Source organism: Vitis vinifera, chromosome 4, assembly GCF_030704535.1.
Source record: "Vitis vinifera cultivar Pinot Noir 40024 chromosome 4, ASM3070453v1".
NCBI classification, from domain to species: domain Eukaryota; kingdom Viridiplantae; phylum Streptophyta; class Magnoliopsida; order Vitales; family Vitaceae; genus Vitis; species Vitis vinifera.
In genome coordinates, this window is record NC_081808.1 from 23,701,303 (window position 1) to 23,728,913 (window position 27,611).

The following is a 27,611-nucleotide window of genomic DNA, read 5'->3' on the forward strand; positions in this document are numbered from 1 at the left end:
AATATCAACAAACAATTTTGTGGCCCTCTTCGTCCACACCAAAGAACAGTATATTAAACATTAAAACGAACATACAGAAGAAAAATCAGATATGGGTAAGAATTCCAAAAGTAACGAGAAAAATACCTGGATGATCTCGGTTGCACTTGCTCCTTTCCTGCTCCTTTGTGCTTTCTCCTCAAAAATCCTCAGAATTTCTCCCAATCCTCCAATGCGTCTGCCAGTCCCCCCCTTTTTTCTCTCCTGTGCACCTTTCCCTCTGACCATCAAAGAATCCTCATTGCTCCTTCGTGCCTCCCATTAGAAAATCCTCAAAATCTCGCCTTGCTTTCCATATATCTCTCCGTCCATGGAGATTGCATCTCTCTAAAAAATCCTTTTTGTATGGAAGTTTCCATATATTCTTCTATGGGCAGCAACCTCTTCCTTTTCCTTATGGCTATCCTTCTATACATGCATGGTGGAGGTAACTTTATAAAATAATGCAGCTGTCACTTTCCTTTCTCTAAAATTTTGGTGATCTTCCCTCCAAATAGATGGCAACCGTTTCCTCATGCAAGAAATAAAATAAAGATAAAAATAGAAATAAAAATAAAATAAAGATAAAATAAAATAAAAATAAAATAAAGATTAAAATCAATAAATATCATGAAATTGAAAATCAAAAGAAATTTAAATCACGCACCTAAAAAAGAATAAAAAATAATTAAAGCAAAAAATAAAAATCAACCACATGCAAGCCATGCGAGCCATGAAACCACCAAAAATATGAGTCATGCGACCATGCAAAAACACGAGCCACGCAACTATGCGAAAATACGAGTCATGCAACCATACAAACCATACAAAAACATCTAAAGGTGACTAATGCCTAAGTGGGCCTAGGGTGGTGCTTAAGTGTATCTAAGTCTAAATGGGCTACCAGGAGTCACAATAGAGTTCGATAAATCCCTCAACCATAGTCCCCAAGGTGGCTTAGAGCAGATAGGCTACGCGAGTAATAATGGGCTGTCAGGGAATTGCTATAAAGGACATGTGCTAAGAGGACAAAATGGAGGGTCTACAAAAACGCCGACTTCTCCTGGAGGATCGGGAGAAGAAGAAGAACGAAGGGACCCTTCGGAAGGCTCCCGGACAGAAACGCGACGCAGACTCTCCTTCAAAGAAAACTCCAGCGAAAAGGAGGAAGCTGGTGAAGAAAAATGGGAAGGACTTGAAGGAGCCCACTCCTCCCATGGAATTTGCTCCTCTGCCCATTATTCACGAGGCGGAGGTAATGATAGAGGAGCCAGTGAACGCTGCCCCTCATTCCATCTCAAGCGGATCCGGACACCTTGCGGGGCTGAACCATTCAAGCACCTCCTTGGCAGCGGTTGCGCGTCTAGCGAATTTGGCTGAGGAAGCTGCGTCTGTCAACCATCCGGACTCCCGTAATCCGGATGCCGATGCAGCTGAGGCCGTTTGTGCGACCCCCATGGAGGAAGTGGGAGTAGAAAGCCAGAGTCATCCCTCTGACGATCCGGACTGGTTGGCTCTTGTTCTGGTGACGGGGCCACCCTCAAAGAAGCCTCGCTCGGTGCGCAATCTGAGGTCCGGACTCCTCGGGCGGCTTCAAGAGCGGCAGCAAAAGATTGAAGTTAGTTGCTCATCTGCCCACGACGCTCATCCGGAGGGGGGAAAAGTGGAGATGGTAACTGAGACTCCAACCGTCCCGGTGGTGGTCCCGACTGAGGTTGCACCCGGGGAGGTTCATCCGGCAGCAAATGTTGAGGTTGCACCCGGGGATGTCCATCCGGCCGGAAATGTTGAGGCCCCGAATCCGGAACAAGAGTCCTCTTCTCTTGCCTCATCGGAGGGGAATCCTGTTAATGATGCGTCTTGCACCTCTGCTAGCCCTTTTAGCTACGCGGAGTTGGAAGAGAAGCTAAAATAGATTCCACCCGGCTTGCCCATTGTCAAGCCTTCAGCCCAGATGTTCGAGATGGTGGAAACGGTAAACTGTTTTTGTGCTTTTTGATTGTCATTCTGATGTGTGATTTCTAACTTTGCTTTTCTTGCTTGGCTATTTGTTTGCAGCTGGTGAGTGGTCTCCGTGGCATGGCCAATCAATACGATCTTTTCACTAACCTGTTGCGGACCACGGACTATATGAAGGCCTTCGCCGCTCGGCACAAAGATACTGAAGACCATTTGTGCCTGAGACTGGTGGAGGCCGAAGCCAGCATATCCACCGCCCGGAGGGAGAATGAGGCCCTCCGGGCAGATTTGGCTGACGCAAAAGTCTGGGAGGAATCAATGGATGCCCGTCTGCTTGAGGCAGCAAATGAGATGGCCGGTCTGAGGGGAGAGGTGAGGCAACTCTGGACAGAAGTTTCTATCGAAAAGAAACAGAGGGAAGATTTGCAGCTGCGCTTGGTTGCACAAAAAGAGGAGCTAGAACGGGAGTTTGCTGCAGAGAGAGAGGAAATTGAAGCAGAATATCAAAAACAAGTGGATGATACGTTCATCTTTGGGTATCGATGCTGCATGAAGAAGAACGGTATCAAGCGAGATGTGCCTTCAATTCCTCCGGGTGAAGAAAAGAAACTTCATGACAAGCCTGCTCCCTAATAGCTTCTCTTTTTGTAATTTCTTCTGTAATCTTCCTTTTGTATTTTTGTGGTCCGGAGACCTCCTTGTACATACTTTTAGCTATATCAATAAAAATACTTCTTTTCTCACTTGAACTTGTCTTTGCTTTTTTATTGATAATACTGCTTTAAATTAGACACATTCCATGGTCTAAGTAATGGAGTTCCGTCTAGCTTTTGTAAATGATAGGCTCCATTGTTACTTGCCTTAGACACTATATAGGGTCCTTCCCAGTTGGCTTGGAATTTCCCTGCACCCACTTCAGTAGTATTTTCAAAAACTTTTCTAAGGACTAGCGTACCATTTTTGAAGCTTCTTGGTCTCACTTTGCAATTGTAATGTGCTGATGCCTTTTGTTGATAATCTGCCATCCGGATGGCCGCGCTTTCCCTCATTTCATCCGTCCAATCCAAATTTCTTCCTAATTCCATGTTTGCATCACTTTGTTTTGCTGCGTCGGTCCGGATAGTAGGGAGACCTATTTCGGTAGGAATGACTGCATCCATTCCATATGCAAGAGCGAAAGGAGTATTTCCTGTTGGCCGTCCGGGTGTAGTTCAGTAGGCCCATAGGACGCCGGGCAGCTCCTCGACCCATTTTCCTTTGGCTTGCTCAAGCCTTTTCTTTAAGGCAGTGATTAGGGTCTTGTTCGTGGCTTCTGCCTGCCCATTGCTTTGAGGATATCGTGGTGTGGAGTATGAGTTTCGGATGTTCAGCTCCGAACAGAAATTCCTGAATGTAATGCTATCAAATTGCGGACCATTGTCGGCTATGATGGTTTGGGGAATTCCAAAACGGCAGATAATATTTTTCCATACAAATTTGGTGACGTCCTTGTCCTTGATGCTAGCATATGCTTCAGCTTCTACCCACTTATTGAAATAATCCGTGGCGACAAGCAAAAATTTCTTTTGGGCGGGTGCAGTTGGGAGAGGTCCCACTATGTCCATGCCCCATTGTGCGAAGGGCCATGGACCTGAGATTGATTTTAACGTTGTTGATGGCATATGTGGAATGGGAGCATACCTTTGTCATTTATCGCATCTTTTGACATATGCTGCCGCGTCTTTCTTCATTGTTGGCCAATAGTATCCTTGTGAATGGGCTCTATGTGCCAGAGATCGTCCTCCTGAATGATTTCCGCATATTCCCTCATGTAACTCAGCCAACACATATTGAGCCTCTGAATGCCCTAGGCACCGAAGGTATGGTCCTGTGAAGGATCGTTTGTACAAGTGCCCCCCAATTAAGGTAAAACGGGCAGCTTGCACCCGGACTTTGTGTGCCTGTTTGGGATGTTCGGGTAGAGTTCCTGTCCGGATATATTCTGTGATGTCATACATCCATTCTTGGTCGTCCGCTTGGGGTGCCTCAATGGTATTGCAGGTTGAAATTTTTGAGACAAAGGGGTTGGTTTGCACATGTATGGGCAGTAGAATGGCTTCTTTGATAGGGAGGGAGGCAGCTATGCCGGCCAAAGCGTCAGCGCACCTATTGTCAGCTCGCTTGATTTTTTCGATTGTCCATTCGGTGAATTGCTGCAAGGTGTTTCTTACTTTAGCTAAGTATCGCGCCATGCGTGCGTCCTTAACCTCATACTCCTCCTGGACATGTTTTACCACGAGTTGTGAGTCGCTGAAGATCCGGAGTTTGGAGACGGATAGAGCAAGGGCGAGGTCCAATCCGGACAAGATAGCCTCATATTCTGCTTCATTGTTAGATGCAGAAAATCCCAGCCGGATGGCTTGTTCCAAATGTTCCCCAGTTGGGGACTGCAATAGGAGCCCGACTCCAGAGCCTGATGAACGTGAGGCTCCGTCAACTCGCAGAGTCCACCATTCTTTTTTACTTGATTCTTCATGCTGGCCGGGTTTTCGGGAATATTCTAGCATGAAGTCAGCCATTACTTGGCCTTTCATGGACAGCCTTGGTTGAAATTCGATTCCAAACTCGCTTAATTCAATGGCCCATTGTAGCATTCTCCCGGTTAAATCTGGCTTGTGCAGAATGTTGCGAAGGGGTTGATCAGTCAACACGATCACCGGGTGGGCTTGAAAATAAGGCCGGAGCTTTTGGGCAGCGCTTCGAAGGGCTAAGGCTGTTAGCTCTATTTTTGAATATCTGGTTTCTACGTCTGCCAATGCCCTGCTGACATAGTAGATAGGCTTCTGCTCCTTGGGTGAGGGGCAGCGGAATAGAACGACACTGATTGCCCATTCTGATACCGCCAGATACATGTACAATTTCTCCTTTGGGATGAGGCTGCTCAAGATGGGTGGTTGCATAAGACAATGTTTAATCCTTTCCAAAGCGCTTTGGCAACTGTCCGTCCACCCGTGTGCTCCAGCTTTTCGTATTGCCAAGAAGAAGGGTCGCAACTGATCAGTAAAGCGGGCTATGAAACGTCCTAACGCAACGAGCTTGCCTGTGAGGCGTTGTAATTCCTTCTTGTTCCTGGGAGGAGGTGTTTCCATGACTGCCTTGACTTGATCCGGACTGACTTCTATGCCCCTTTGGCTGACCATAAATCCTAGAAATTTGCCGGCACTTACGCCAAAGGCGCATTTAGAAGGATTTAGCTTCATGTCATACTTTCGTAAGAGATAAAAAACTTCTTGTAAGTGAAGGATATGCTGCTCTCGAGTTTTGCTTTTAACCACGATATCGTCAATGTATACCTCGACCGAGCGGCCTATCAGAGGTTTGAAGATTTTAGTCATCAATCTTTGATAAGTGGCGCCAGCATTTTTGAGTCCGAATGGCATGACTTTGTAGCAATAGAGGCCGTGTGGCGTTATGAATGCTGTTTTTTCTTCGTCATCCGGGGACATGGGGATTTGATGATATCCGGAGAAGGCATCCAAGAAAGAGAGCATCCCTTGCCCGGAAGTGGAATCCACAATCTGATCTATTCGCGGCAAGGGAAAGCTGTCTTTTGGACACGCATTGTTGAGATTGGTGTAATCTACACAAACTCGTCATTTTCCTTTTTTTTTGGGTACCACTACTACGTTTGCCAACCAATCCGGATAAGAAACTTCTCTGATGAATCCGGCTTCGAGCAATTTGTCAATCTCATTCCGGATGACTTTTTGTCTCTCTGGGTGAAAGCGCCTAATCCTCTGCCGGACGGGTCTGGCAGTTGAAAAGACGTTGAGCCTGTGAGATGCAATGGAGGGATGAATTCCCTTCATGTCAGAATGTGCCCATGTGAAGATGTCATGGTTCTGTCTGAGAATATTTTGCATGCCCTGAGTTTCTTCTTGTGTCATGAGGGAACTGACGTTCGTGAGGTGATCGTTTTCCTCCGAAATTTGGATTGTTTGTAAGGGATCTGCTGCCGGGGGATCTTTGTCCGCCGGACCCAATAATTGCTATTGGTCGTGTGCAATGCTAAGTTCAGGGGGAGATGCATCCTCCTGATTAGCCCCTGCTTCTCGTGCTATTTGATAGCATTGGCGAGCGGCTAATTGGCTGCCATATAGGTCTATTTGGCCATCGTTGGTGAGAAAACTCACCATTTGATGATATGTAGAGGGGATAGCTTTCATGTAGTGGAGCCATGTGCGCCCCAAAATGACGTTGAAGGGTGATAACTCCTGCACTACTGAAAACTGTACGTTGAGAGTGACTGGGCCTGCTTGGACCGGCAGTACAATGTCTCCCAAGGATGTAGTTGAAGATCCGTTGAATCCGGATAGGATTCGTCCAGGGTTTTCGAGGCCTGTAAGAGTGTGTCCCATGTGGCTCATGACCGATGCTTGAACAAGATCGGCCGAACTGCCTGGGTCAACCAAGATACGCCGCACATCGAAGTCCCCAATTTCCAGGGACAAGATGAGGGCGTCGCGATGCGGCTGCAATGTCCGGGTGGGATCTACTGGTGGAAAAATGATTGTTCCATCTATGGGGCGAGGGCCCCCTCCAGTTAGTCCAGGCCGGATGGAGTTGATGCGTTCGCGTATTGATGCAGCTCGCAACAATTTTTGCCTCTTTCGCCTAGAGTCGAACTCCTCGTCAGATGGACCTCCGGTAATATAGTTTATGACGGCCTTGGGGGCAGCTGGGGCCCTAAGGTTCCCAGGGTTGTGATGTTGGGGTGCGTCTCTTCCTCCATTATCTGATCGGAGGTATTGCTTCAAATGCCCTGCTTTTATGAGTTTTTCGACCAGATACTGGAAAGATCGGCATGTTTCTGTTGTATGGCCATGATCTTTGTGGAAGGCACATCTCCTGCTACGATCCCTTGTGGACGGGTCCGTTCCAATGGGTCTAGGCCACTTGAAGTCGGACAAGCCTTGGATCATTGGGAGAAGTTTCTCATATGATACAGAAAGAGGTGTGAGAGGCGGCATTTCCGGGCGACTTGGCCCTTCCTGCTTTCGGTCAGACGGCTTTGGCCGATCCGGAGGTTTAGTGTTTCTCTCCGTATTACTTCTAGCCGGCCGTCCGGCAACCAAAACTTGTTGGGTGGCTGCTCGTACGTCATCTTCGAGCATTGAATATTTGTTGGCTCGTCTGAATAAGTCATCCATTGTAGTAGGAGGCTTTTTAGCCAGTGATTCGAAGAATGGAGTGCCTGGACAGATGCTTCGTTTGAAGATCTGTAGGACAGCATCCATACTGCAAGCCTCTATTTGAAGTACGGCTTGGCCAAATCGCTTCACGAATTCCCTCAAGGATTCGTTATCTTGCATTTTTATGTTCTGCAGGGTGCTGATATTTTGCTTGTGTCGTGCGGAGCATAGGTATTGTCCCACGAAGGCTTCGGACAGGTCCCTGAAATTGCCAACAGAGTTGGGAGGTAGGCGATGGAACCATGAGAGGGCCTGTCCTTGTAGGCTGGCGGGAAATACTTTGCACAACAGCGCATCGTTGCCAATATCGAGCGTCATGAGCTGTCGATAATGCATGATGTGATCGAAGGGATCGTTGGTTCCATCGTATGTGGAAAATTTTGGTACGAGGAATCCCCTTGGGAGCTCGTAATTAATGATATGAGAGCAGAAAGGCGTGGAAAGCATGTCATCCAGCCTTTTGCTGACGGAGCCAATGGGTGGCCCGTTTGGGATGTTTCTCCCAGTTGGTTGCTCCACTGGGTGCGAATGAACGTTCCGCATCACGGGGGTGGCTACGAGGTCACGATGCGGGTGAACGTTTTGCACCATGGGGGTGGCCATGGGGTCAGGGCGTGGTGCCCAGGTTGTGGCCATTGGCGGCCTTGGTCTTCCAGGCTCTTGTGGGCCTAGTCTTTCGCGCATTGAATTTGACAACTGGGATTTTTTATCACGTTGTCTTTTCGCTGAAAAGTGAGTGGAATCTGAGCTTTCCTCACGGGGAGCTCGAGGCATAGGCGTGCGTGGCTCATGAGGTCTTACGTTGCATGCTCCTGGGATAACTCCTGTTGTCCCAGGATATATTGACTCCGGCTCTTGTTGAGGCCTTGAGTTTGCTACTTGGTCCCTCGAACGCTGACGTCGAGGGGGCCCTGATGTTGAAGCCTGGATGCGTAACACAGCGTTTTCTTCTCTCAATCTTTCTGTCTCCTGGAGGAAAGCTTTCAGCTGTCTTTCGCTTGCCAACTGTCTCCTTTCGATGGCTAGGCGCCATTCCAAATTATCATCCTCTCCCCTACCAGATGAACGGCTTTGGGAAGGTGTTGCCATCTTTTTGAGTGACTGAATCAAAGTAAAAATTTCCCACAGACGGCGCCAATGTTGTTACCTCGCGTCTTTGATGATCCACGTAGTTGCTAGATGGATGGACACGTGATTTCAACCCATGAAGGTTCTTGATCCAGCCGTTATACCTGCAAGAAGGCATCCGGACAGGGTGTCCGGACGCACCCTCCGATGGTCTTGTTAGCCATAGCAAGAGAGAGAGATATAAATCAGTTGGCCTTTTATTAGGTATTAGGAGATTACCAGGGGATTGCCTTCTTCTTTGTCTGAAGGCTTTATATATATAGCTTCAGGGGTACTGTTCCTCTCATTAATGGTGAGGAGATATTTTATGTTGTTATGATGATAATAGGTGTTAGTAGGAGCATTATCACCCTACGAACGGCTGTCAGAAACCATGGTAGGTGATGCGGCTGTCAGAGATCGTGGGAAGTGATTATGTAGAATGATCGTGGGAAGTGACTTGCTGTCACTTCATCTTGTCTTCTCTCTCTGCAGGTGATGGGATGTGGGCCATGCCTGTTTGTTGTGATAGCGTATAAGACTCGCTTTACTTTAATTGATAATCCGGATGATTATATCCGGATGACACATGCTGATTATCCGGATGTATTGTGGAGCGGATGCATTATGAAGGGTGTCCGGATTTCCATGCTCTGCCAGCGTCGTTTGCTCTTCCTTGAACAGGAGAAGCTGAAACGTCTTTTGCCTTTCCTTGAGGCGGTCCGAATAGGAGAACTGCCTTGTGTATATCTTTAGGGGAATCCGGATGGTGGTAGTCCGGATGATGATGCGTGCCACGTGTCACCGTGAGATGTGTGCCACGTGTTTCCCAGAGGGAGGGGTCCCTACACCCGAGTGACCAAGTCATTCATGCCAAAGCATAAATATATTTGGGTTATAAAACTTCTAGTTCATTACAACATATGATTCAATGAGTTTAATGATTATGTAATACAACCTACATGAGAATACTGAGAGTTTGTCTAATATACGTTTTTTTTTTGTTTAGAGATAACATAAGTAATGTAAAAATATTTTAGATTATCCTTAGTCATAGTTTTAATATAATATCTATTTTGATGAATATCTTTAAAATTGAGCAATTTTCTTTTGGATCCACATATCTTCATGTAGAACTAAAATAATAATATAAAATAGATATTGGAAAAATGAATTCAACACTTAATCAAAACAAACATTGGTATATTTTTAATTAAGTGATCTTTTTTTCCACTTGGATCTTCAAAGAAATCTAAAACATCCATATGGGTTATGTTTACTATCTTATTGCCATTAATGAAGTTTATTTCAACTTTTTTTCCTTTTGCCCTGATAGAGGCTTGGTAAGATCAACTATATGTTTTGGCATACAACAGTTACACAATCGATGCCCTTTAATCCCACATCTCCAACATTCATTCTTAAAAGTCTTTTTGGTTTGTACATCTTTACCTTTTTCTGATGCTCTTGTTGCATTGTTCCATTTTTAGTGGTAAGGTTAATTTCTGTCTTAGATTGATTGTGACCTCCATGGTACCATGAGTTATTCCTTCCACACCTACGATCATGATCTCACCCATGTCCATGAAAAGTGGTGGCATTTGCTTCAAGGAATGATACTAATAAGTTGAATGGAATCAATGATGTTTTAGCAAAAAATTATTATTATTTTTTAGCTACTAGAAGACATGATACTAATTCTGAATGTTTAGTAAATTGACATTCTCGATATTGCTACTGTAGGTGTATATTCAAAGCATGAAAAATAGTGACTGTTTTTTCTAAATGTCTTTTTAAGTAACTATTTCTCTACAAAGCTTCAACTAAGAGCTAATTTTAAAATAAAACCGAGTTATGTTATTTTTACTAATTTGAAATCTTATAGTCTTAAGTACATCTAATCATAACATCTAATCATAACAAGTTTTGGACAGTATAATGGTCTTTTGGTGGTCATATTGTTCTTTTAATTTTTTTCCAAAAGATGAAATTGTTGTGAGGTAATCACTTTTCAAACCCTCATCAATATGATGATGAAGGAATATTAATTCTTTTACATGGTTTTTTAGGATGCATCATTTCCTTCCCTAATGCTTATCCCAAGGTTCATTAAATCTAAATGAATTTCAACATTAAGGATCCAACAAAAATAATTTTTGCTCGAATTGTCAAGGGAAACAAACTCAAGTTTGGTAATATTTGACATTACCTGATAATTATATATTGAACAATTTAATTAAAATCATATATAAATAAACTAAAATAAAATATTACACAATTAATAGCATATATTTATTTTATTCTAAATCTTGTCAATGAATGAAATAAAAATTATGGCAACATAAACATAACAAATAAATAAAATATAAAAATTTCAATATTCTAAAAAATGTAACCAGTAGTTAAAATAGTACCGATTATGATTTTATAGAGCTTCTAGTCATAACAAAATTTAGAGTAATAGCTTTTGGTTACAGACAATTGTCACACAATAATATAGCTTTTGGCTATATAAGAATTTAGAAATTATAGTGTTCAGCTAAAAAATTAGCCTTCTTTACAAGCGTCCAGTTTGAAGATTCATATCTTCTGGCTAGGATTTATTTATTTATTTAGTTATTTTTGCTTTTGCTACAAGGTCCTCGTACAGCTTCTCCCTATATAAATTTATTAATTTGATATTCTATTTTATATAGCTATTGATTATGAGTAAATACAATATACTTCAAATGTTGTATATGAGATGAGGAAAAATAATCGTGTGAATTATAAAATAATATAAACTTTGTAATGTAACTTTGAATGACATGTTTAGAAATAAAGAAATTTCTTCGAATTGTAGAAGTCTTCTCCTTCTCTGCCTGAAAGTCTGTTGATACCGTGTGATAAAATAAGTATAAAGGTCAAGAAAAAACAAATAAAATTAGAGAATGAGTTATTCCTTCGGTATCTTTATCAACTCAAACACCCTTATGTATAGGATAAGGGTAATACCAATATGGTAATAATAGAAATATAGTAATATTATTGTGGGCTATAAATTAACTATCATAAATAAAAAAAATGTAATCTCTAAAAGAATTCAAAATCGTAATAATTAATTATGATTTTAAATTTAGATTTAAAATCGTGATTAGTGATTATGGTTTTTAACCGTTTAAAAAAAATAAAATTGTAGTTACTCACTACAGTTTTATTAGACATTATTTTGAAAATAAATTTTATTTTTTATATTTTTTTTTTCAATATAATATTTTGGGTCAAAACTCCGATTTATGAACTTTGAAATTGGGCATTTTATTCATCTTGAATACAAACGGACTTTTCTCAATAGTACGATAATTTAAAAAAATTATTCTTAAATTATTGTAGTAGAAAAAGTTATTACAAATATATGATAGTTTTTGCCACCTAAGAGATGGTGAATGGATAAATTGTTTTTTTTAACCAAAATCGTCTTTTCAAAAGACGATTTTATTTCCATTTAAAAAATAAATAAAAATTCAAAAGGGAAATCATCTCTTGAAGAGACGATTTCCCATTAAAAAAAATTAATATTTTTTTAATATTTATTACAAATTATAAAAAAAAAATTCCCAAGGGAAATTGTCTCTTGAAGAGAAGAGTTCCCATGAAAAAAATAATACTTTTTCAAAAAAAAATCTCAAATTAAAAAAAAAATCCTCAAGGGAACTCGTCTCCCATGAAAAAAAATTAATATATTTTTTTTAAAAAATCCCAAATTAAATATATATATATATATATATATATATATATAAAAAAAAATCCTTCAGGTAAATCGTCTCTTGAAGACGATTTCCCATTAAAAAAATATTTTTTTTTAAAATCCCAAATTATAAATATATATAAAAAAAATCCTCAAGAAGAGATGATTTCCCAATTTTTTTTTTATATAATTTGGGACTTTTTTTAAAAAAAAGTTAATTATTTTTAATGGGAAATCGTCTCTTCGTCTTTGGAAGAGACGATTTCCCAAAAATTTTTTATTTATTTTATAATTTGGGATTTTTTTTTTTAAATTTGAGGATTTTTTTTTAATTTGGGATTTTAAAAAAAAATATATATTAATTTTTTTTCATGGGAACTCGTCTCTTGAAGAGACGAGTTCCCTTGAGGATTTTTTTTTTTAATTTGGGATTTTTTTTAAAAAATATATTATTTTTTTTTCATGGAACTCGTCTCTTGAAGAGACGAGTTCAAAAAAAAAATTTTATTTTAAAAACAATAAATAAAGGCCTGCGAAATTGGGCCAAATTGTGGCCCAAAATATGGCTTGGTGGGGGTGCCACGTGGAGTACACTCAAAATTCAAACAAAAAAAACAAAAGAAAAGAAAAAGGGTGGGGGGTCTGGCCACGCCTGAGCGCACCATGTGGCAGCTGGGTGCTCAGGTGTGGCTGCTGCCCCTTCCCTTTTGCCCAGGAGGGCTGTCGCCCGTCCGTTCTTTCCATGGCGATTCCGGCTGTCTCAGGCGACGTCGATAGCCAAGAGGGGTCTCTTCAAGATATGAGTTCCATTGAAGATTTTTTTTTTATATATATATATATATATATATATAGAAGCTGATGAACTAATTAAGATGTTTGAGGAACCCCATAATCAAATTATTAACAACTTGGAAACCTTTAAGACTAGGAATTACTATCCTAGGCCTACTTTTCCTGACATGCAGTTTGAGGAAAGAAATCAGTATACTCAAGCCTCATACACCAGTGGTACTATCTATGAATGGAACATAGACGGTATGACCGAGTATAACATACTCACTAAGCTTCAAGAAATGACCATGGTTAGTACAACCTATAAATTAAACAATAGACTGCCAGATCATGTTATAGCTCAGACCATTGTTGCTGGGTTTATAGGTCAGCTTAAGGGTTGGTGGGATAATTATCTATATATATATATATATATATATATATATATATATATATATAATTTGGGATTTTTTTTAAAAAAAATATTAATTTTTTTTCAAGGGAACTTGTCTCTTGACAACACGAGTTCCCTTGAGGATTTTTTATTTATTTATAATTTGAGATTTTTTTTTTAAAAAATATTATTTTTTTATGGGAACTCGTAGATTTCCTTTGGGATTTTTTTTATGATTTATAATAAATATTAAAAAAATATTAACTTAATTATAAAAAAAAATATTAACTTTTTTTACTGGGAAATCGTCTCAAGAGACAATTTCCTTTTTGAATTTTTATTTATTTTTTAAATGGAAATAAAATCGTCTTTTGAAAAATTTAATATTTTTTTAAAAAAAATCCCAAATAAAAAAAAATCCCCAAGACGATTTCCCATTAAAAAATTTAATATTTTTTTTTTAAAAAAATCCTCAATATATATATATATTTTAAAATTCCAAATAAAAAAAAAAAATTCCTCAAGGAAACTCGTTTCTTCAAGAGATGAGTTCCCATGAAAAAAAATCCCAAATATAAAAAAAAAAAAATCCTCAAGGAACTCGTCTCTTGGAGACGAGTGAGACGAGTTCCTATGAAAAAAAAATATATATATTTTTTAAAAAAAATCCCAAATTTAAAAAAAAAAAAAATTCCTCAAGGGAACTCATCTCTTGAAAAGACGAGTTTCCATAAAAAAATCCCAAATATAAAAAATAAAAATAAAAATTCCTCAAGGGTACTCGTCTCTTCAAGAGACGAGTTCCCATAAAAAAAAAATAATAATAATTCCATGGGAACTAGTCTCTTTTAAGAGACGAGTTCCCATGGAATTTTTTTTTTTTAAATTCCCAAATTAAAAAAAAAAAATACATAAAAAAATTCCTCAAGGGAACTCGTTTCTTCAAGAGACGAGTTTCCATAAAAAAAAAAAAAAATTCCTCAAGGGAATTCGTCTCTTGAAGAGACGAGTTCCCATGGAAAAAAAAAATATATATTTTTTTAAAATTCTCAAATTAAAAAAAATAAAAAATAAAAAAATTCCTCAAGGGAACTCGTCTGTCGAAGAGACGAGTTCCCATGAAAAAAAAAAAATTTTAAAAATTTCCAAATTAGAAAAAAAAAAAAAAATTCCTCAAGGAAACTTGAAGAGACGATTTCCCTTAAAAAAATTTTGACGTCTTTTGAAATTTCGTCTTGAAAAAACGATAAAAAATTTATCCGTTCACCCTCTCTCCTAGTGGATAAAAACTACCGTACATTTGTAATAACTTTTTTTATTATAATAATTTAAGAACTATTATCTGCCGTTCAGAGGAAGCCATCGACGTACAGAAATTTGGTTGCTGACAAGTGTACGGGTCTTTCAATTCAGGCGACCAAGGCGAGGTGTCCTTGTCCACATCGATAGGCTGGACGTGACTGCTACCAACTAAAGAAGACTTTCATTTGCTTAATTTCTGAAGCTATGATGAAAGTCATCCAGGTGGTTTGAAATGAATGTGGTCCATTTAATGCAACTGACTATTCATTTCTTTTCGTTTTATTTACTTCAACAATGCCACCTATTCTTTCACAAAACAAAAGCTTAAACACGGAGATTTGCTAGCAAATTTCTATCATCTCATCTCATCTCATCTTTCTCATGGCTTGTGTCTATGTTGTTTTCTTACTCTTCTTTGTATCCTTTGAAGCTGTAGGAGCACAAGAAGAGCCCCCAGCTGGCTTCATAACCTTGGAATCAGCTACACTCTCCCCTACAATTCAACCCACTTCATGGACGTCACCTTCTGGCATATTTGCATTTGGGTTCTACCCTCAAGGAAGTGATTTTTTATTGGGAATTTGGTTAATGGATGAAGAAAAAACTCTTGTATGGACTGCACATCGAGATGACCCGCCGGTGCCCTTGGATGCTAAACTCTTGACCATTAACGGCAAGCTCCTTCTGAGAACAGGGCAAAGTGAGGAAAAAGTCATTGTGGAGTCGGCTTCATTTGCTTTCATGAGAGACTCAGGAAATTTTATGGTCTACAACCAAAGTTTCCATGTCATCTGGGAAAGTTTTAAATTTCCTACTGATACCATATTGGGAGGCCAGAATCTGACGACCGGGGATCAATTGTTTTCTAGTTTATCTGAAACTAATCATTCCACTGGACGGTTTCGTCTCCAGATGCAGACTGATGGGAATCTTGTTTCATACTTTGTAGATGCTTTACCCATGGTACTGGATGCTTATTGGGCTTCTGGTACCAGGGACGGCGACGTCTCCATGAATCAGATGTATCTTAATGATGCTACTGGCCAGCTAGTCATCAGAAACAGCACCAATTTGGTAACACGAGCAGTCTTATACACCAGTTCGCGTTCTGCCAAGAACACAATCTACAGTGCAAGGCTTAGCTATGATGGGATGTTCCGAATGTATTCTCACAGTTTTGACAGTAACAGTAATGGCGATAAGAGCGTTCTCTGGTCAGCAGTGGCCGAGGACGAGAAGTGTCAAGTAAAAGGTTTCTGTGGTTTGAACAGCTACTGCACCCGGAATAACAGTGAACCCTACTGTGTTTGTCTTCCTGGTACTGACTTTGTTGATTCCAACCAGAAGCTACTTGGCTGCCTGAAGAATTTTACTGAATACAGCTGTAACAATATCTCTTATTCTGCCTCTTATCACATTGTTCGTGCAGAGCAGAATCTGCAATGGGATGACCTTCCTTATTTTAAAGGAACGATGAGTATGGAAGAATGCATAAACGGCTGTTTAGAGGACTGTAATTGCGAGGTGGCGCTGTATGATAAGGATGGCTATTGCTCAAAACGAGCACTTCCACTGAAATATGCCAGAAGTGATGAAAATGTGCTGTCCGCAGCTTTCTTCAAGGTAAGCAAAAAAAGTATTGAAATCAAGAATGATACAAGCTTCATTCCAGACCATACAACAGAGGTCACGACCACAAGCACTAAAGACTTGGTGCTAATTCTTGTTATCACTGTTGGCTTCATTACATGTTCATTTGTTTCCCTTGCAATATCTGGTTTTTTCATTTTCAAGTTTCGAGTTGCGAAGTACAGAAGGCTTCTGGAAGATGGAAAACGGGGCCTTATGGAGGAGCTCAAAATGCAATCTTTTTCTTACAAGGAGCTACAGAAAGCAAGCAGAAACTTCAAAGAAGAACTAGGTAAGGGCGCTTTTGGGACTGTTTACTTGGGAGTTCTGCACAAAGGTAAGAAACTTGTTGCAATAAAGAGACTGGAGAAGATGGTGGAAGAAGGGGAAAGGGAGTTTCGGGCAGAGATGAGAGCAATTGGGAGAACTCATCACAAGAACTTGGTTCGCTTGCTCGGCTACTGCACTGAGGGCTCAAAGAGGCTTCTTGTTTATGAATATATGAGTAACCGTTCTCTTGCAGATATTCTCTTCAAGAGCAAAACACGCCCACCTTGGGATGAAAGGGTTAGAATTGCACTGGATGTGGCCAGAGGGATCTTGTATCTACATGAGGAATGCGAGGCACCTATTATTCATTGTGATATAAAGCCTCAAAACATTTTGATGGATGATTTCTGGACTGCTAAGATCTCTGACTTCGGGCTGGCAAAGTTGCTAATGCCAGATCAAACGAGGACCTTTACAGGGGTTAGAGGCACTAGAGGGTACTTGGCACCAGAATGGCAGCAGAATATCCCAATATCAGTGAAGGCCGATGTTTATAGTTATGGTATAGTACTCTTGGAACTTGTGTGTTGCAGAAGGAACTTGGAGGTGAATGTGTCAAAGCCAGAAGAGATTGTTCTTTCTAATTGGGCCTACAAGTGCTTTGTGGCTGGAGAGCTGTACAAACTTTTGGGTGGTGAAGAAGTAGAGAGGAAGAGCTTGGAGGAAATGGTTAAGTTGGGACTTTGGTGCATTCAAGATGAGCCAGCTCTTCGTCCTTCTATCAAGAGTATTGTGCTGATGTTGGAAGGAATTACTGAAATTGCTGTTCCTCCATGCCCAACCACTACCTCCACCTAAAATCTTTAAGAAAAGTTGTAGCTGTTTCTTTCATGTAATTTTCGTATCTTATTTTACCCTATAATGGAAAGCCATTATGAATTAGACCTTTCCAAACAAAAAAACAATTCTCACTTTCAAAGCATTGAAAGCATCAGTGAATGTTAGTAGGATTTCCTGAAAATATTGAAAATATTGAAAGTTGAGAGAGAAAAAAAAAAGTTTGCATCGCATGGAAATGAATTAAAACTACTAAATATTTTTGAAAAAAAAAATTAACACCAAAAAAAAAATTTAAGAAATTATAAAATAAATCATAATATTGATATTGAAGTCTTTTTAAACTTAATATATCCATGTGTGTTTGATAAAACTTGTGATGTTGGAAAATCATATGATATGGATTGAGAAGAAGTATAAATCGTAGAGATGTATGGTTAGTACTTGGAGTTTAAAAAATTTTAAACTAGCTAATTTTATAACCAAATAACATATTTACTATAAAATTAGTGATATTGCAATCCTAGTCCTATTAATTACACTTTGGACCACATAATGCACTGAGAAGAGGAAACAAATTAGGTATGGAGAAATAAAAGATCTCTTATTTGATTTACTATATAAAAATAAAGAAGAATAAACTACAATTATGTTTAGATAGAGCCATGCTCATTTTCAAATTCTTCATTAGTTATTGTCTATATATGAGGAAAAAAATAGGAGAAAAATGTGAAAAAAAAAATTATCTCACCACTTTTTTCTTTCTCCCATTTTTCCATTTTATATTCCATTTTTCCATTATGCTAGATGTTGAATAATTAAAAAGGTCTTACACACATGGCCATATCGTCAAAATAAAAAAGTCTTCAATTCGGACTTCTTTAAAGTCTGTATTTAAAAAGCAATGAAGGTGGACCCTTTTGAAATGGTCCACATTCACACCACATCTAAGTGGACTGGACTTTGTATCATTCGTGGAGGCTTAATCACTCCAATTGGTGTGTACATGGGAATGTTAGCACCTTCACTGCCACAAAACTCGTAATTCTTGTGGAAAAACTGAATGCCAGTAAAATTTGGTTGCTTCCTCCACCTTGGAAAGTAGATGATCAAAGGGAAGTTGATTTAGGTTTCTTGGTTTTAATTTGTTGTCAGTGCGGAAATTTCTTGATTTCTTTTTATTTCAAGGTTTTATAATTTATAAGAAACTCAGTCAAGGGGTTGAGCTTGGCGTACATTTGGTTATGTTTTTTAATACTTATTTTTAAAAATTGTTTTTAACTTAAAAATAAAAAATAGTTTTTTAGAATTTTATATTATTAAATTACTCAAATTATTTATGATTATTATAATATATTAAATTTTGACATTATTTAAAAAGCTTTTAGCATGCCAATTTATTCTTATTAAGCTTGGATGAGATATTTTTTATTTAGATTTTTGAGTGAGTTTTTTAAGTACAAAACTATGATTTTAGTGCTCAAAGAGACCATGGAGAATTTAAAAAAGCACTAAGGTTGATTGAAAATAGCTTAGGAAGGAGAAAGACTTGTCAAGCTGTATATAAGTTGTATCAATTACTGAATTGAGATATTTTGAAGGATATAAAATAAATTATGATACATGAATTATTATTTTCTTATTTAAAAATATTTATAATATTATTTTAGGTTTATATATGCTTATCTTTGTATATAATCTTTAAAAAAGATATAAAAATAGAGACTCATTAAGAAATTATCACCATGGTTCTATATTGTCAATAAGAATTAAAAAATGGGAGAATTAAAATCAATTTATCTATACAACAAAATAAAGAATAGATATGATATTTGTACATTTTATATCAAGGGCAAACTTGCCCCTAGTGGCCACCAGCCACCTTTGTATACCCTAAGTCTCGTGTTTGAGCTAAGGACTCAACCTTATCAATTCTTATTTTCAGAGATTTTTTTTTAACTGATTTTTTCTATAGTAAAAAATGGGTTCAGATTTCCATTGATACTTGAGATAACAGACTGCAAAATAGGGTTGACACATGCTTTCAGGAAGTATATATTGGTGAACCAATTGAATAAGGTGACTATAATACCTTAGCTCACTTGATGCAGCAGAAGAGAGAACGAGAAGCACTGTATAAACCCTTCATCTTGTCGTTGAAAAATATTTGTAGAAGCAAAAAAGGATTTCTGAAAAATTCTGTATACACTTTGTTAACAGTTGGTACGGATGGATCTCAAAAGAAATTTGAATAATCTCTACAAAATTGATCAAGAAACTAATTATAGACGGCAAACATTTTTAATCTCACACTTAAACTGAAACATAGTTCAATATAATCTTACGATACACTTTCTTCCATTCCAAACAGATGCAAAATAAGACATGATGGAGCATATTCTTTCCTCAATCTTTGGTATTCTTCATTCATTTATTCTATATATACGCATATATATCTTGATCAAAGTGATCAAGAGTTGATCTTATTCTCCATGTTACAAGATCATTAGTATTCAAATCATCAATAAAATAATTGAGCGGCCTAAAGTGTTAGTAATCAAAAGAAATGATTTGCTTATTGTACTTAAACTGGAAATCAACTAAATGTCATAAAAATAGATCAACACTTTTGAATTGTCCAATATTCTTGACTTCAAAACATCAAATAATTTTATGTCATCCTTCATCTGAGAGTTCTTATTGTTAGATTATGAAGCGTGAATCAGTTTTGTTGCACTTCGCTCGGAATGTTAGAGGTCAAGTTACTCGATCAATTTTTTATGTGATGATTCACGAGTTTGTCCTTATTATATATTTAACAATTTTATTTTTAATGTTTTGTTTTTGAGAGGGTACAATTGTAATTGAGAAGTTTTTTTTCGAGAGTTTCACCATTATAACTCTTTTTATTATTTTTTATTAATTGGTGAATTGTTGAGTATTGGTGCACTCTATGGATGTAGCCATAGAGGTGTCCAATGGATTGAACTGCCCATTTTGGCCTATGGCCCAATATGCCAAAAGACCAAGTCGGGCCAGCACGACCCAATACTGTAGCTGCTCGGGCTAACATGGCCAATAGGTACAGGTCATGTTGGGCCTAAGGAAATAGCCCACCGACCCGCTGTGCCTAGCCCACCAACACGATTTTTAAATGGGCTATGCTAGCCTGATATGTTGGCCCATTATGGCTCGATAAACATCGGGCCATGTCGGACACCTCTAGATGTAGGAATTAAATTGATCATCAAACCATATTAAAAATCTTAGGTGAAAAATAATATATGTTGGTTTGATTTAAAAAAAATGATAAAAGTGATCTAGTATAGTTGAATGTTTTTTTTCTTATTAGCATGTGATACACGAGGTAGGCACTTGGAATGACCCCTTGTGCTCTTAGATAATGGATAGTGGAAAAGGTGGAATAGTGCGTTAATGCTTACATGGTAAGCCTTCTTAACATAGACTAGGTATTTTGAAAAGTTGACTTAAACATATACATCATGTGGATAATTAATTAATACTATTACATTCATGCTCAACCAATGGAGGAAAAAGGCTTCACTCCTGCAAGCTATTGACCACCATCAACAAGCATTTGTGGAAGAGAATGATAGAATGCAGAAGCAAGTGTCTCAACTGGTATATGAGAATGATTACGTATGACAAGATGACTGGAAAGTGAGCATTTGTTGCTACGCTTGCTCACCTTCAACTATTGTCTATTACCAATGACAAAATATCATCTTCAATTATAGGTGTTTGATTTATAGTTGTTTAGTTTTCTAAATATTTTGTGTGCAATGTCTAAATTGCATGTGGACCATCAAGTTATGCTCTTGTTGGTATTGCCTTCCATCTATCATGTGCTTTCATTCTGAGCCTCCTTCTCAACAAACAAATGCTTTCTTTTAAATTGTGTATCTGACCAATATCATTTTCGATGGAGAAGAGGAAGATGGTGTTTGTTTATTTTTACTTAATTTTAATTGAACCTAAGGCTAAATAATGCATAATAATGTTAAATATTAAGTTTTTTTTTAAATATTTTATTTTTATTAAGTATTAAGAAGTAAATAATAATAATAATAATAATAATAATAATAAATTCACTTTAATTATAGTAATTAAATTAATTTTAGTATTTTTTAAAAATATTTTAATTTTATCTATCCAATAAAATTTTTTTAAATAAATAATAAATCAATAATAAGTAAAAAAAAAAACAAATTATTTAAAAGCTAAAAGCTAGATGCTTAATTTTAGCAAAAAAGTAAAACTAAACAACATCGATCATAGTTATTTTTAGGATGGTTAATATGGTCGGGTTTCAACAGTTACGTATCATATGGGTGTTGTTCTCAATCAAGAAGAGGAAGCTCATGCATGCTTTTTAAGTTAGTTAAGGAGAAAGTAATTTCAACACCAAAAGAGAAAAAAAAAAAAAGAAAAAAAAGAAAAAAGATTTCTTACAAGTTCTGTATACACTTTTTAAACAATTGGTATGGATATGAAGTTCAAAAGAAATTTAAGTTATCTCTACAAAATTTATCAAGAAACTACAATAGACAACAAATATTTTCAATCTCACACTTAAATTGAAACGCAATTCAGTATAATCTTACAATACATTTTCTTCCATTCCAAACAGATGCAAAATAAGACATGATCGAGGATATTCTTTCCTTGATCTTTGGTATTCTTCATTCATTTATTCTCTTTATAAACATTGTACAACTTGATAAAAGTGACCAGGAGCTCACCTTATTCTCCATATTATAAGATCATTAGTAGTCGGATAAAGACTTCAACACCTGCGAAATGAAAAGAAACAACCAAAATTGAATTCTTAAGAGTTGTAGTTGTTTCTCTATCAATTTATGTATAAACAAATATAACTTGTTGAAGTTCCCTCTCAACCTTGTTTTTGATGTCAATATGGTGGATAGTCATAGTCAGGAGGCCATCTCCGGCATGAGTTGTCGGGTGGACATGGACGTCCATAGTCATCTCTCCGGCATGAGGGGTCGTGTGGACATGGACGTTCATAGTCATGAGGAACGCATCTGCTGCTGCAGTGATGAGGAGGGGGCGGTGTAGGAACTTTCTTGTATGGTGGCGGTGGCGTAGTCGGGCAGGGTGGGGAAGGAGGAGGGGGTGGCGGTGGAACTGGGGGCGGCGGTGCCAGTGGAGGTGCCCCTGTTGAGCTGCACTTGGGAGGGGGAGGAGGTAAAGGATGGTCCGGCGGAGGAGGAACTAAAGGATTGTGCGGAGGAGGAGGCAGAGATGGGGGTGGTGATCTGTAGCGGGGTGGATTGGGTCGACAACCATACATACGTCGGCAAGGTATTTCACGTGCTAAGGTGCTTGGGAGAAAGCTCAGAGAAACAACTACTACTAAGAGAGTAATACTAGTACTAGTACAAGTAAACATTAACACCGTGGGCGCTTCCTTCCCTTTCTTCCTTCCCATCTTCACTACAAGAGAACTCCTTATGCTCCTACCTTCCTTCCCAAACCCATTTTTAATATTAAATTTGTTGTGGAAAAAACGGTACCTGCCCCCATCACTCTTTACTTTTAAAAGCACCATGTATCTTGCTTGTTAAGCTTTTGTGACAGAATATGGCGCATTCAAATCAATCAATAAAATAATTGAGTGTTCTAAAGTATAAGTCATCAAATAAGCATTTAGTTGAGCAACGGATGGCTGATGTCTTCCACAAGGCAAGAATTTCAACACCCTAATTATGTAGCAAAAGTTGCCAAAAGTTGCAAATCATCTAGCAAAAGACCGAAAAAATAAAAATAAAAACAATGGAATAAAGTTCTTTGGAAATTATATATAGATGTTTAATTAATATTTTTTTTAATTAATTTCAACCAAGTTCATGCTAGATTTGATTTATGTGTTTAATTACATTATTAAAATTATTTTTAATTTAAAAAAATGTATATTATTTTAGATGTAATTGGTTCACATTTGTTTTGGTAAATATAGTTTTATAAAATATTTTTGTTTCTTGGTATTTTCTTATGAAAATAGTTTTCCTAAGTGAATAATTATAAAAAATATGTCACTAATATTTCTATAACTTCCAAAGGGCTGAAAGGTTATGAAATGTACATGTGCAAATAATATCTATACAGGGTAATTAAGTTGAGATGTAAGAAAGGAATTGGAGAAATTTGTCGGAAATTATGTGATGTTCAAAGATTGGGGTTCAAAATGTAACTATTAAGAGCAAAAAAAGAGGGTATCTTTATGTGGGATTTTGGAATCCATGTGTTCTTGATGTGGGATAGCATTTGAAAAGTTTCCTGATGGATTATACTGATTGATTTAAATGTATAGATCACGTGGATCATTATTTAATACTATTACATGCTCACCAATAGTCTCTGTAGTTTTTGTTTTTTATTTTTTATTTTTTTGCTTTTTCATAGATGTAGATGAAGATAGAGGAAAGAGGCTTCACACTTCCAAGCTATTGACCACCATGAACAAGCTTTTGTGGAAGAGAATGATAGAATGGAGAAGTAAGTGTCTCAACTGGCATATGAGAATGATTACTTACGAAAAGATGACTGGAATGTGAGCATTTGTTACTATCCGTTCTCACCTTCAACAATTTATCTATTACCAATGACAAATCACCCTCTTCAATTATAGGTGTATGGTTTACGAAGTTGTTTAATTTTCTAAATATTTTATGTGCAATGTGTAAAATATTGCATATAGACCACCAAGTTATTCTCTTGTTGGTATTGCCTTTCACCTCTCATGTGCTTTCATTTTTAACCCCTCCTTCTAAACAAAGAAATGATCTGTGTAGTTTGAATTGGGACTATAATCGTTTCCCTTTTTGTTTGGCTTTTTATTGAATTTTATGCTGGTCTAAGTTTCACAATCTAAAGAAATAAATGACTTCATTAAATACTTGTCATCTTTTGCCATTTTGCATATGAATTTCACTTTTTATTCATTTTATTAATTTGGTCTCAATATTGATTGTGTTATGCAAGTCAAATGCATCGAGTTTAATTAGATAAATCTTATATGAATGTTTAGGTTTTTGCCTCTTTTAGGTGGGCTTTGTTGGATGGCACTAGAAAAGTCATTGAACTCGGAAGTTGATATTATCACCACTATGAAAGTAGATTTTGATGCCATTTCTCTATATCAAATTAAACTTTTCCCTTTCCTTTGTGTTGTAAGCCTGTTTTTTTTTAAAACTTATTTGGTGCTCCATGACCATCAATGTATTGTTTTTCCATATTGAACAGTATGATTTTTAGTCAACTTGATATTGCTTCATAGGGAAAAATGTAGTTCTATTGGAAGCTATTGCCAAATGATGTCATGTACATCTGATGAAATTTTTCTTAGACTGTTGGATTCCTATAGCCAATTGGATATAAGGATTTTTGTAGTCATTATGACTTTAGAAAATTATTCATATGCCTCTTTCTCTATCATCATTTTACTAGTCATTGATAGGCCATTATCTTAGTTTTGCAATTATAAGTATATTCATCAGTCATTTGTTAATCTACTTTAATTTCTTAATGTTGTTACCTATTATTCTCACAAAACACTTTTTTTTTTTTTCACAATTAAAGATTTTTGAATAATGATGTCCATGAGTTTGTTGAAGAAGATAGATATAAACTTATGTATGTTTCTACCAATTAGTATCCTCTATGTAGAAGGTTTTCAAAATCTACATCTTGATTAAAACCGTGCTTCAAAAAAAAATTCCATAGAACAATTTCATGAAATTACCTAACTAGGATGTATGTAGCCAACCCCTATGTTGGGACAAGGATTGTTTGGCTGAGAAGTAGTTTTGTCTACAAGTATGTATATAGTAAGGAAATATCAATTTAAATATTCATGCAATCATAAATCTAATGGTAAGTTATAGCTACAATTTGGGTGGATTAACTCGATCCAACCTGAACTCAACCCAATATTTGGATGGACTTAAACCAAAAATTTTCAATACACGGTTTGAGCTTGGGTTAAGTTTTCTCAACTTGGACTTAGTTTGGGTCGAGTTTAGATTGAGTTTTAGATAACTTGAGCTTAACCCAAACCCGATTTAAAAATGTTATAATATGTATAATATTTATTATACTATATAATAATTAATATTCATTTTTTTTAAATTTTAAAGAAAAAATATAAAATATATTTATATCATATATCATGCATTTATATTTCTTATTGGGCTTTAAGCGCATTCCTCTTTATTGACAATTTTTCAATTACTTTCAATTCGGGTGAGAAATGATGACTAGGTTGCAAAATTTTCTTTATTAGGATTTTAGTTCAAACTTTATTTTAGATATTGTTTAGGTATTAAAATTTAATTCCAATTTAAATTATTTAACTTTGAAGTTATTTTCATAATAATATTTTGATTGATGTGTTAGTTTTAAAGTTTAGAATTAAGGATTATAAAATTTATTTATTTTACTAGTCTGGGTAAAAATTTAGTAATTGGAAATTATCCGATTACAAGATAAATATTTGTGTCATTTTCATTTTGAATCTTCTGACTTGAAATGTGAAATGATCATCACGTCCTTAGAGTGGGCTTTGAGGTGTGACAAATTGCCTTCAAAAGTACCAACTTTTTAGTGCCTAAAAGCACATTAATTCTAACGTCTAGAATATGGTGTGTACGCATGTGATGTGAATATTAATTCTCTAACCTTAGAAACCCTTTATCTTGTTGTTGAAAAATATTTCTAGAAACAAAAAGATGAATTCAACTTCCATGACAATATTAATTTCAACACCCAAAAAAAAAAAAAAAAAAAGATTTCTAACGAATTCTGTATACCTTTTTTAACAATTGGTACGGATATGGAGCCCAAAAGAAATTTAGATCATCTCTACAAAATTTATCAAGAAACTAATAAACAAGAAATATTTTCAATCTCACACTTGAATTGACACGTAAATCAATACAATCTTGCAATAAACTTTCTTCCATTCCAAACAGACGCAAAATAAGACATGATCGAGGATATTCTTTCCTCAATCTTTGGCATTCTTCATTCATTTATTCTCTTTATACGCATTATATATCTTGATGAAAGTGATCAGGAGCTGACCTTATCCTCCACATTATAAAATGATCATTAGTAGTCGGATAATGACTTCAACACCTGCAACATGAATACAAACAATCAAAATTGAATTCTTAAGAGTTGTAGTTGCTTCTCTATCATTTTGTTGCCAAACAAACATAACTTGTTGAAGTTCCCTCTCAACCTTGTTTTTGCTGTCAATATGGTGGATCGCGAGGACGGCATCTCCGGCATTCGTCCTCACGAAAGCATCTCCTGCTGCAGGGAGGAGGGGGTGTAGGAACTTTCTTATATGGTGGCGGTGGCGTAGTCGGGCAGGGTGGGGAAGGAGGAGGGGGTGGCGGTGGAACTGGGGGCGGCGGTGCCAGTGGAGGTGCCCCTGTTGAGCTGCACTTGGGAGGGGGAGGAGGTAAAGGATGGTCCGGAGGAGGAGGAGGAACTAAAGGATTGTGCGGAGGAGGAGGCAGAGATGGTGGTGGTGATCTGTAGCGGGGTGGATTGGGTCGACAACCATACATAGGTCGGCAAAGTATTTCACGTGCTGAGGTGTTTGGGAGAAAGCTCAGAGAAACGACTACTACTAAGAGAGTAATATACTAGTGCTAGTACAAGTAAACATTAACACCGTGGGCGCTTCCTTCCCTTTCTTCCTTCCCATCTTCACTACAAGAGAACTCCTCCTTATGCTCCTACCTTCCTTCCCAAACCCATTTTTAATATTAAATTTGTTGTGGAAACGGTATCTGCCCCCTGTCCCCACCTTTCTTACGTTTAAAGCACTATGGGTAGTGCTAGTTAATCTTTTTGTGACAGCATAAGGCGCATTAAATCAATCAACAAAAGAATTCATGGAGTATTAGACTTGGTAATCTAAAGTAAAAGTAATCAAAAGAATGACTTGCGTATTGTACTCAAACTGAAAATCAACTGGATGTTAAGAGGAAAGGATTAACGTGCCTTCCTCTGTTCTAGAATCCTGTTTGTTGGGCCTTGTCTTAATCAAAAAGTCAACTTACAATGTAAATACGTGGTCTGAATTTCTAGAAAATTGGATCCACAGATAAGGCACTATGCCAACATTTAGTTGACCTACGATTGGCTGAAGTCTTCCACAAGCCAAGAATTTCAGCACACTAATTATGTGTCCAAAGTTGCAACTCATCTGGCAAGAGACACAATATATATATATAGTTCTTTGAACACCATGTAAGTGTCTCATTAATAAAATTTCCTGATTACATACATTGGGTTCATGCTTAATTTG

At 37.3% G+C, this 27,611-nt stretch overlaps 1 protein-coding gene and 2 long non-coding RNA genes across 3 annotated transcripts; 1 reads left to right on the forward strand and 2 right to left on the reverse strand.

The window, feature by feature from the left end:
• The first annotated feature begins 14,832 nt into the window (after window positions 1-14,832).
• Window positions 14,833-17,350, forward strand: LOC100267807 (G-type lectin S-receptor-like serine/threonine-protein kinase LECRK1). Its single transcript, XM_002276091.4, has one exon. It carries the CDS (start codon window positions 14,891-14,893, stop codon window positions 17,264-17,266), a length of 2,376 nt encoding a protein of 791 aa, XP_002276127.1. The 5' UTR covers window positions 14,833-14,890; the 3' UTR covers window positions 17,267-17,350.
• A 4,411-nt stretch (window positions 17,351-21,761) lies between these two features.
• Window positions 21,762-22,733, reverse strand: LOC109122480 (uncharacterized). The gene is made up of 2 exons (XR_002029891.2): window positions 22,166-22,733; window positions 21,762-22,059 (listed from the first exon to the last, which is right to left on the reverse strand). It is a non-coding gene; the product is annotated as an uncharacterized LOC109122480 (long non-coding RNA).
• A 3,388-nt stretch (window positions 22,734-26,121) lies between these two features.
• Window positions 26,122-27,030, reverse strand: LOC109122478 (uncharacterized). The gene is made up of 2 exons (XR_002029888.2): window positions 26,532-27,030; window positions 26,122-26,425 (listed from the first exon to the last, which is right to left on the reverse strand). It is a non-coding gene; the product is annotated as an uncharacterized LOC109122478 (long non-coding RNA).
• Window positions 27,031-27,611: the final 581 nt, after the last annotated feature.

Excerpts from the sequence above, each read along its gene's own strand:
- LOC100267807 (XM_002276091.4), top strand. The coding sequence starts at position 14,891 with ATGGCTTGTGTCTATGTTGTTTTCTTACTCTTCTTTGTATCCTTTGAA.